The sequence below is a fragment of the Microdochium trichocladiopsis genome, assembly GCF_020744255.1.
Source record: "Microdochium trichocladiopsis strain MPI-CAGE-CH-0230 chromosome Unknown B0I36scaffold_1, whole genome shotgun sequence".
Taxonomy (NCBI): Eukaryota; Fungi; Ascomycota; class Sordariomycetes; order Xylariales; family Microdochiaceae; genus Microdochium; species Microdochium trichocladiopsis.
In genome coordinates, this window is record NW_025763544.1 from 979,585 (window position 1) to 990,295 (window position 10,711).

General features: G+C 55.1%; 4 protein-coding genes across 4 annotated transcripts; 2 read left to right on the top strand and 2 right to left on the bottom strand.

The window, feature by feature from the left end:
• The first annotated feature begins 617 nt into the window (after positions 1-617).
• Positions 618-1,986, top strand: B0I36DRAFT_309541 (uncharacterized protein). Its single transcript, XM_046152143.1, has one exon. It carries the CDS (start codon positions 780-782, stop codon positions 1,713-1,715), a length of 936 nt encoding a protein of 311 aa, XP_046017935.1. The 5' UTR covers positions 618-779; the 3' UTR covers positions 1,716-1,986.
• A 1,602-nt stretch (positions 1,987-3,588) lies between these two features.
• On the top strand, positions 3,589-5,092 carry B0I36DRAFT_3082 (mitochondrial phosphate carrier protein). The gene is made up of 4 exons (XM_046152056.1): positions 3,589-3,852; positions 3,909-4,328; positions 4,392-4,737; positions 4,995-5,092. Exons 1-4 carry the CDS (start codon positions 3,728-3,730, stop codon positions 5,031-5,033), a joined length of 930 nt encoding a protein of 309 aa, XP_046017936.1. The 5' UTR covers positions 3,589-3,727; the 3' UTR covers positions 5,034-5,092.
• An 844-nt stretch (positions 5,093-5,936) lies between these two features.
• Positions 5,937-7,202, bottom strand: B0I36DRAFT_370828 (uncharacterized protein; the record flags this gene model as incomplete). Its single annotated transcript, XM_046159952.1, has 2 exons — positions 5,937-6,853; positions 6,920-7,202. The coding sequence occupies 2 exons, from the start codon at positions 7,200-7,202 to the stop codon at positions 5,937-5,939; spliced, it is 1,200 nt and encodes a 399-aa protein (XP_046017937.1).
• Positions 7,203-7,505: 303 nt separating this feature from the next.
• On the bottom strand, positions 7,506-10,162 carry B0I36DRAFT_3086 (uncharacterized protein). The gene has a single exon (XM_046152058.1). It carries the CDS (start codon positions 10,027-10,029, stop codon positions 7,810-7,812), a length of 2,220 nt encoding a protein of 739 aa, XP_046017938.1. The 5' UTR covers positions 10,030-10,162; the 3' UTR covers positions 7,506-7,809.
• Between the last annotated feature and the right edge of the window lie 549 nt (positions 10,163-10,711).

Here is a 10,711-nt window from a genome sequence, read left to right on the forward strand (position 1 = left end):
GCCATGCACTGTTCGTGTCGTTCGTGATGGCCTGCTGCCTAAACTTTGTTCGCCCTTGGACTGATATCGAGCGCAATTAAAAGGGAATTTCTCTGTTCCGAGAGACGCCAAAACATATACCGTAGAAATCAATTTCTTCTCTGACGTCAGCTTATCTTGCGATGAAAGACTGATTTGCTAGAAACAGCTAAGAGCGAGGCATACGCATCGCTTTTCTCCACAGAGTCAACACGACAGGCAAATAATGCATTAACACCAAGCATAAAGACCGTAGAATGCACGAGACAGGCCCCCAGCGATGTTTGGTGGTGTCCGCCTCCAACTGCCTGGAGTCATGGAAAGCATGTCTTTGGCTATATTCTGATGGGCTTGGCTCTTCAAAACCCTGAATCAGCCACGCAAGCGATGTCTCAATCATATGTTCTCGTCGGTATTTTTGCAGGAGTTGTGCAAAGCTGTGTCCAGTTCACGCCAAAGCCTCAAAAGGCCACTAACTCCAAGGGCAACCCCAGCTGAGGCTAGCGCTGGTTGTGAGCCTCGGCTCCCCGGCTTTTGCGGCTCCACACCCGCGGCGGCGTCCCCTGGCCTGGAGCTTTACCCCAAGGTCCCCGCCTGGCCGACTGTTTTCGGGGATTCAGTCGGACCTTGGGCAGCTCACGACGATCCTCCACTTAATTGTTGCTTCAGCTGCTTCGTCTTTCTTTCTTTCTCACATCAATCTGAGCTCCTCTGCCCAGCCGATCCCGGGAGACCCAGCCCACACTCAAAAACCACTCACAATGGCAGACCAAGCAAAGCAAAGAGTCGCCGCCCTCGGCAAGCAGCTCGCCCCCGGCGGCGGCGCTCCTCCACCACCACCGCCCATCACCAAGATCGCCGGCAGGTCTGCCGGCCCTCGTGTCGAGGGCAAGGTCGTCATCGTGACGGGCGCCAACTCGATCCTGGGCATCGGCCGCGCCAGCGCGCACCAGTTCGCCGAGAACGGCGCCCGCGCCGTGTACCTGTGCGACTTTGACGGGACCAACCTCGAGGCGCACAAGCGCGAGATCGCCTCGCTCTTCCCGGGAGTCGACGTGCACGTCCGCCAGTTCGACGCGTCCGACGAGAAGTCGGTCAAGGCCGTCGTCGACGACGCCCTCGAGCGCTACGGCCGGCTGGACGTCTTCTTTGCCAACGCGGGCATCGTCGGCCCGCACGAGTCGTTTGCCGACCTGTCCAAGGCCGACTTTATGAAGGTCCTCGACGTAAACGTCGCCAGTGTCTGGCTGGCCGCCAAGTACGGCGCCCCGGCCATGATGAAGACGTCGGCGGAGAAGCCCGCGCCGGGCGGTAGCATCATCGGCACCGCCTCCGTCGCGGGCATCCGCTCGAACGCGGGGAGCACGCCGTATTCGGCCTCAAAAGCCGCCGTCATCTCCCTCGCCCAGACCATTGCGTACCAGCTCGTCGGCACCAACATCCGCGCCAACGCCATCTGCCCTGGCCTGATCGAGACGGGCATGACGGCCCCGACGTACGAGATCGCCCGGTCGCGCGGCACCGAGAAGAAGATTGGCCAGCTCAACCCGCTGCGCCGGGGCGGAAATGCGGATGAGATTGCTCGCGTGGCGTTGTTCTTGGGCAGCGACGAGTCGAGTTATGTCAACGGCCAGGCGTGGGCGGTGGATGGTGGCCTCAGTAGTGGGCACCCATACGTGCCTGGTAAGATGGCTTGAGCGATGGCGAGTGCCTGTGAGATTCGTGTTCGTAGCGTGAAAAGTACATCCAAACATACCAAGCATTTCAAGAACTTGGCACTGGCGTCCTCTCAGCCGTGGTGGGTTGATCTTGTGCCGTGAGGAATGCAAGATGATGACCAAGAAGACTCGTACTTTGAGATTGCAGAATGGATAACGTCTTGGGCATTGCCAACATTGCGCAGTACGTCTCGTTTCAACTTTTACCGTTCGACAATGTCATTACCTATCAATCCTCGATGGGTTATCTACAATATGCGTGTCCCTTGTGCAAGCATCCTCGTCGGCACTATTCTTCGGGTCTGCCTAGAAAGTACGCAAGGTGAACAGTGGCCTTCCTTACGTCGTCCCAAGTGAAAATGTGACAGAGGCTGAGGCATGTTGGACTTTCTGCTTGCTGTCTACCAGGCTTCACAAGATCGCGTTCTTCTGGACAGTGACATGTCAAGTGATTTTACACTACGATCCTGAGGAACTGGATAGCGGTGACGATACAGCAGGGCCCTCTCATCACGCGGACCTCTTTGTTGCAAAAATAGAGACCCTCAAGTCAGTGTGGGAGGATCATGTTCGGATTTCTGGAACAACATTGACGAGCATTGGTGTTTTGTTGCTGCCCTTGCTGGAGGGACTCCCCCCCCTTGTACCGATGGTTCCGCACGATTGGCCCCTGCTTTGGCCATTGTGGGTCCCCATGGCGCTAGCCACAACTCGGATACAGTAGGGTGTGATTGGGAGGGCGCCCTATGACATCTTTGCTATCACGGAGTTAACATGTCGGGAAAACACTGAAACGGGAATTGATGATGATTGTCGCACGAGGGGATCAAAGTGGCGGACAGCGCTGACAGGTTGGCATCCAGCGTGACTGGGCGACATCTTTCCCAACAGCCAAAAAAATTCCAGACTTGCGATCCGTGATCGCCCCTCGGCCGGCAGGACCGAGGTGGCGGCGCGGCAAGATTGGCTTTGCGTGTGTGGTACCTGGCAGGCTCTGACGTAGGTTGGCCGGCTCTGGCGATTGGGTTTGTTTTTTTCTTCTCTCCCTTTTCTAGTCACTGTGCGAGCGCGGCTAGATTTGCGCGAGGGTGTTCGCGCTAGAGAATGCAGGTATGTTACAACGCGGCAAGATCGAACTAAACCAAGCTTGAGCTGAGTTTGCAGCAAACTCGCGACGATTCGAGCGTTTGTTCAATGTGAAATGCTGCCCTGGAGTGGCTGCACGGACTCCCCGCCTTCGAGGGGCCGGAGGGGTTCCGTGGGAGAGACTGACCGCCCAGACAACGCGACGGCTAGTAATCACGAGAGTGGAGCATGGACAGCGAGTGGTCCGGTGACGCCATGCAGGATCCGTCGATGGACGAGGTCTTCATCGCGTGCGCGGCTACTATAGTGAGCACGAGTATCGTCTCCCGACTCTGTACGGATGGAGGACCAGTAATGGGTCTACACTGGCCTCCCAGCTCAGCAACTCATGTATACGCGACACAGTCAGCCAGCCGCCTCATGAATGTCCACGACTCGGTCTCGAGTTGTCGCGAGATAGGCCGATAACGAAAGGGTGGGTGGAAGAGGACACCTGATAGCCAACCAGCTTGGGCGGCATGCCCAGGGGCGTCGTCTCGTTGGCTGGGACGGAGGCCCCGTCCGGAAAATTGCCGTGGCTAGGGAAACCAGAGGCCAGGCTGGTCGCGAGCCCCAGTTTTGCCCGGAGTGTCTGTCTCTCCCGGCCGCCCAGCCGTGTTTTTCCTTTTGGCATAGCGGCGCTTCTGGGCGAGCGGCCCCCCCCTGGCTCCTGTAAAAGCCGCAGCGACCCAGTTCCCGCGCCCAGATTTTTTCAGAGCCTGGGTAAGGCCTGCAAGGCGCAATCTTTCCCAACTGCTGGAATCTTGACCCTCTTTGTTTCCCTCCTGCTTCTTCCTCCTGCTCATCGTCACCGCTTCCTTTGTCTTCAACTTTCCCAGTTAGACACATCTCCCCTCACCCTCACAATGGCCTCTTCCGTCGACGCCAAGGTGGTTCCCACCCAGTCCGCTGCCTCGCTCTACGGCAAGTTTGCGCTCTCTGGTGCGCTCTGCTGCTCCATCACCCACGGCGCCCTCACCCCCGTCGATGTGTACGTCTTGCCTTGTGTCTTTGGCCTGATTTCCGCAGTGACTAACTCCCCGCCAGCGTCAAGACGAGAATCCAGCTTGACCCGGCCACCTACAACCGTGGCATGATCGGTGGTTTCCGCCAGGTCATTGCCTCCGAGGGTGCCGGTGCTCTCCTCACTGGTTTCGGCCCTACCTTTGCCGGCTACTTCCTCCAGGGCGCCTTCAAGTTCGGAGGTTACGAGTTCTTCAAGAAGCAGTCCGTCAACCTGCTCGGCTACGACACCGCCGCCCAGTACCGCACTGGTGTCTACCTTGCCTCGTCTGCTGCCGCCGAGTTCTTCGCCGACATTGCCCTCTGCCCCCTCGAGGCCACCCGTATCCGTCTCGTCTCTGAGCCCACCTACGCCAACGGCCTTGTCGGTGGCTTCACCAAGATGCTCAAGAACGAGGGTGTCGGTGCCTTCTACGCCGGTTTCGGCCCCATCCTGTTCAAGCAGTGAGTGATATCTGAAAACTCTCGTTCCGCAGCGAGTATTTGTTCTGACCTCTTTTCCCTCAGGATCCCTTACACCATGGCCAAGTTCGTCGTCTTCGAGAAGGTCGCCGAGGCCGCCTTTGGCATCTGGCCCAAGAACACCCTCTCCGACAGCATGCAGACCACCGTCAACCTCGGCTCCGGTCTCATTGCCGGTTTCGCCGCCGCCATTGTCTCCCAGCCCGCCGATACCATGCTTTCCAAGATCAACAAGACCAAGGGCCTTCCCGGTGAGGGCACCACCTCCCGCCTCATCAAGATTGCCAAGGAGCTCGGCATCCGTGGCTCTTACGGCGGTATCGGTGCCCGTCTCTTCATGGTCGGCACCCTGACTGCCGGTCAGTTCGCCATCTTCGGTGACCTCAAGAAGGTGAGTTTCTCCAGTTATTTCCTGTCCCTGCCACCAGAAAAAATCCATACTCGGTGCGATGCGCGGATTGTGGGACTGTGCACGATCCGAAGCACACTGTGAACAACCACTGTATGGCTTCCCGATCGGGCCACGGTCCCACTTTTCGCGGAATTCGAGAGCTCCGATGTCCGCAACACCACGCATTTTCACGGTTTTTCACGCCTCCCCCAATGCTCTGAGAACTTTGCTAACCGGGGAATCTCGCTTTGTTTCAGTACTTTGGTGCCGTTGGCGGAATTGAATTCGCCAAATAAACGTCTTCGCGAAGCCGGAAACGCATCAGAAGATGTTAAGATAAGTAGGCACTGTCATACAGCGGCCACCATGTTACGACAATTCGACGACAACGGACCCGAACGATCATACGCCGCCTACGCTGCGGTAGACAGGGACGACAAAGTCGCATTCGATATCTCTTTGGTCGGGCGGGGGTAGAACGAGGACGGACGACCATTCCGCGCTGGAATTTCACTTTTATGATACACCGAAGTTTTGGTCTTGAAAAGCATCACGCAACCTTTTCTGCACTTCTCTTGCCAATAAACGGGGAATTGGCAACACCGGCGACGTTTCCCAAGACTTTCGTCGCTCTGGTTTTTTCTCTCAGAGCGGCTGTGTATATTTGGGAGGCTTCTTTCCCCAAGACTTGCTTCAGAAGATGCATTACAGCATAGACCACACAAGACAAAAAGAAGCATCGGCGGTGGACGGCGTCGGCTACCAGGGAAAGTAGCTTGCTCTGTCTGTTTGCCTAGACCGTTAGAGGTTGTACAATAGATTCTGGTAATTCCTTCCCACAATACTGTGTTCCGAGGTGTGATATCCGGCTTGGCTCGTGACACGGTAGCTTTGATTCAAATTAGATCGAGCGGAAGCTGGAATGGCTTTCTTCCAGCTACTGTGACACCGTCCGATCAACGCTAGAGTAAGTGGTTCATACATTGTCCTCCTGTGAAGCAATTACATGGATAAAACTTAGCCCCAATAGTTGCTAGATTTGTTGCAACTGATCCCAGACTTTGGTCAAAACACCCGCAGCAGACTTTCCTCTTGCAAAAAATGATGTTTTTTACCGATAGATGTACATTCCACTGTACTCAGACCTACTACCCCAAGAGCGGCAACACCGATATCCCTCAAGAGCGTTCCCGAAAATATCAGCTGAAGCTGGCCGGAATGATCTTGGCGGCCCTCATCCGATCCCAGACACCACCCCAGGTCTGCTTAGTAGTCCGCTCCTCGGTGAACCCAGCCTCATCGTACATCTTAGTCATATCATACTGCCGGTCGAAGTTGAACAGCGTCAACAAGAAGTATTCAAACCCCTTGAAGATCCTCTCGCTGTCCGCATGGCCGGATTGCAAGCCATATTTCTTCTCCATTTTCGCCCACAAGTCCATGTTCTCCTTGATGAAGGTTCTCACCTCTACAGGGTTATCTTCCGCCGCTTTTGTCCCCTTGAGACCAAAATACGCACACATGACTGGCCATTTCTCCTTCCAGGTCGATGGCGTCCGCGCGTCCGCGACATTCCACGCCTCGCCCTGCCGCGTGCTCCAGGGCTCCGTGAGCATGACATGCAGGGTCTGCCGGGCAATCATGTCCGCGGAGCTATCAATGCTCCGTGCATTGTACGCCTTCGTCGAGCCCGGGTACGGCGCGTCCGCGCCCTCGCCGAATTTCTCCCGCCACAGACTCAGGTACACACCGAGCGCAGAGCCAAGCGAGTAGAAATTCTGGTTGGGCACAAACCCGACGATGATGTCCGGTCGCGTGTCGTTCCAGCCCCATTTCTTGCCGCGGGAAAACTCCGTCAGCCAGTCGAGCTGCGGATAGTAGAACAGCTGGTCGTGGTACGGCTGCTGGAGGCGCGGCATGGTCTCCTTGAGAGGCACGTGGATGTGCTCGTCTGCGGGGTGGGCGTCGAGCAGGTGGCACCCGTAGGTCTTTGCGCCGGTTTGGAGGACCACGAACTCGAGTGCTGGCGAGAGCCTGTCCACTGCGGTGATGGCGCGCTTGAACATGGCTATGTTCTCCTCGAGCTCCCCAGGGATGTCGGCTTGAGCTTTGTAGGCTGATCGTTCCACGGGGTGTTAGGACCAATGCAAATTCATACTTAGAGTAATGGCCCATGGCTTACCCAGATAGATGACATGTGTTACATTCCCAAAGCCCTTGATCTTATCCTTCATGACCTGCTCGAGTTCCTCTTGTGAGCCTTGTAGCAGGTCAACACCCGACACAATGTCGAGCCTTGTGTCATTGGGCCAACACGAAGCCTCCCGAGACAATGGGCGGTTCGTCAGTGCGTAGACCTTGTTCCAAATGCCCTTTTTGGGGTAGTCGTTCAGGATTTCATTGACCATTGCCCATCCTGTGACACCACTGGCCCCAAATATGAGTGCCGTCTTGTTGCCAGCCATTTCTACACCTGAGAAACCTCGCCTGTTCTTCTTGGTCGGTTGTGCTCTGATTACGAATTGTGATAGACGCGGAAAGGAAATGTGAAGTTGATTCAAGTGTCGGATGGCCTCGTCTCAACATTGGCTGGGCTTGCGCACAATTCTTGAATCTGCCCAAACCCGCCATTGTGCCGGCCGCCTTATAAATCTTCCGAGTCTAAGCTCGTCACAAAACCGTGGGGAAGCAGTGGGGTGATACCTTACCCCGGATATGCTAAACCGCGTGCATTAGGTTGAGAGGCGGGCCTTGATTGATCCTTGGCCACTTAGGTGTGGGGAGACGTTTTCCGGGCGCGCTCCTGCGCCTCACCATGCATCATCTTTTCCCTTGCGATTTTTACGCCCGACGGACAGCCGCCAAGTAAGTCTGCAAATGACTTCCGCACAGCCCTGAGACTCGAGCTTTTCTGAGGATATAGACGTTGTTACAAGCGGAGGGCTCAAATTCCACCTCAACTTTACGGTCGAGGAAGTGTCTCTGGTGTTATAGCGGCAGCTGAGGACCGCTCCTCCACTCCGAGCTCGTGCCGCATTCTCCCTGCCTCAATCTCCTGCGCTCATACTTACGCTATCTGGCTTGACGTCGTTTCGCCTCCTCCAGATCCAAAAACTTCCCAAGCGAATCCAAAACTTTAGTCATCTCCCGTCGGTGAGTTTCTTCATCCTTGATCTTCGTTCTGGTTGGCTTCCCTGCCTGCACTCCAGTGGCAACTCCACCCCAAGCCTCGAACTCGCCAATCTTTTCCATCTGCTCTCCGACCCACTCGCTCAGTCTGCTATAAGGCGTTGGAATCTTGCGGTGGTACATGTGCAGCTTGTGGAATCGTTCCCAAAGCTCCAATCGTTCTATGGCTTCTTCTTCTTCAATCTTGAACCATTCATTATGCTCGACTGGCGTTACGCCATCGTTTCTCTTGTGCTTGGCACACGGTCTCTTGCGTCGTTCTAGGTGCAGCTCTAGTTTGATGAGATCTTCTGCAAACTTGCCACTACCCCGCGTCGCGAAGCTGTATATTTCCACAGGACTTTCGCCACAAAGTTTCCATTCAGCTAATCGTTCAGCTGAACTTCTCTCAGTGCGACCGATTTTGACGTACTCAGGACTTCCCTCACAGCGATAGCCATAAATGAAAGCCCCCCCGGTTCTTCTGCGGAATTCCCAATGCGTTTGCGACAGGAGCTCGAGCAGGTCTTTGACAGGCGTCTTTTTCGGCTCGAATGATCTTTCACCACTTGCTTCAGTGTTGGTGGTAACCGCTTTGGCCATAACTGCATCAGACTTCCGGGGAACCTTTCTGCTCCGGCGAGTTGGGGCAAATTGATTCTTTGCTGAATGACTATGCTCGAAGAGAGACACTCCAATGATGGCTTGCTCCAGGCCTGTTACTTCGCTGGACGGTGAGCTGATACGGGCAGCCGCTTCGTGGCTCCTGCACTGGTCTCTCTCAGAACCATCCTGCTTGGATTCGGACGACGTTTCTGATTCACGGCTGTTTGCGACAAGAGCAAGGTCCACCGATTTTCGCCGCCTCCGTGTCGCCGGGAAATTCTCAAGGAACGCCTGGATTGCATCCCTGTCGAAATGTGATTCGAAACCCTCGTACCCGTTGAAACCATCGAAGGAATGTCTTCGTTCGATGATGGTTGTTGTGTCAAAATTCGCAGACCGCTGTTTTGTAACCTTTATAGGCATTGTACGCGCCCTCCTGAGTGGATTTGGGGTGGTGTTCTGCTCCCCAAGTGTACCAGAGGGGGCCGGAACAGGCGGGACGGGCTCGTGTCCTGACAAGCAAGCTGGACTTGAACTACGTGGTAGCCCGACAGATTCGGACGGGAAAGGATCCAGACCAGTCGCTGATGGCCTTTGCTGAGGATTCTGGAATAGACGAAGGCGAGGATTATACACGAGCGATGGTTGAGTTTCATTTTCCTCTGCTGTAAAGTACTCGTCGTTGGACTCGTCCTCAGCGCCAGCAGATGCTTCGACAGCATTCGCGAAAATATCTGGAAACTTCTGCTCACTCTGCTGCCATAGGGTCTTTCGGCTGGTGAGAGGAGTCTCGGCAGATGTTGCGGGTGGGCTGTCAAAAACAGGGCTGTTGGGAGCCGAAATTTCGGAGTCGCTTTCAAAAGCGCCAGCTGTGTTGTGATCTGCAGGGAGTTCTGGCGAGTAACGAGCTCTGACCTTCTCCAGGGCGACAGCGCTTTGTCTTGGTAATCGAAATCTCTGGGGCGTGCGTATGGATGTTCCTTTGATGAACGGCTTTGGGGAGCGGACAGCAATCTCGTCCGTGTTGTGTGATCGGTGGTGATTCTCATTGTTAGAGTCGCTCTGCTGACTTGCGGATGGTAACGTCGAAATCTCTCGAAGCACTTGCTTCTGCCATTTTCGCCGAAGTGTTTTCTTCCGAATTTCATATTCTTCCGAATTTCGGTGTGTAGTACACATTGAGTACCAAACCAGGGCGTCAAAGAAGTCTTTTTCAGGTTGGCCGCTGATGAAACCGTCGTGTGTTGAATGATCATCTATGACCATCTTAAGCGTTGCAGAAGCATGGTGTGAAGGTGATGCAGGGTTGCAGTTCAGAACCTTGCCCTTGAGACAGACGAGGGACAAAATCTGCTCAATTCCGCGTATCGAGACGCTTTCTGAGCATGAACGCCCGCGGTGGTTCACAACTTGGCAGCGGAAATTCTCCTGGGTACCATACAGGAACTGGAGGCCATCTTGGAGTGACTCGAATTTCCATGATTTGCCGTCTGCAGCTAGGCGTAAAGGCGAAGACATCTTCGCAGGACTTGTTTACGGGGTAGGTGAAAATAATAGAGGGAATCAATGACTAGCAATGTCGAAGGTCGTGGGCATACCCATCAAAGTACAGTCTACGGGATCGCGAGATGGGGATTTATCAACGTTGAAGCCATCCCCAGCCCCCTTCCTCCACGACTCCCCCACGACACAGCCTGGACCTCGAGCCATACTTGCAGCAACTTGACAAGGGCTGAAGGGAGAACCGGCAAGGCATCCATCTCCCAGGTGCTTGGACCCCAAGCTCCTTGTGTCTCGGAACCGGGCCAAACTTCCTAATCCATGCAAGGCTTTGAACCAACTGCATACAACCCTGGTCTTTCAACCCCAGGAAGGCTTCACCTGCCGGCAAGGCACAAGGGGTAGAGTCAGCCCGTGGTAGGATTGCGGATATTGCCGTTCTGCAGTGGCTGAACCAACATTACGTCTCGCAGCCTTGCGGCAAGATAATGATGTGATTGCAAGGCTTCCCCTGCCGCGGCAGCGATCCTCACCCAGCTGACCGGGTCGAATCCCTGGACTGATCTGCACCTCGTATAGGCTCGATTGTTGGTTCCTGCGCTTCTACATCCGTTTATAACATCATCGAGCAGATAAGAGTCCCGCTTTGAACCCGCCAATAGCAATCGTGATACTGCTGACGACTCCTGAACTCACCAGT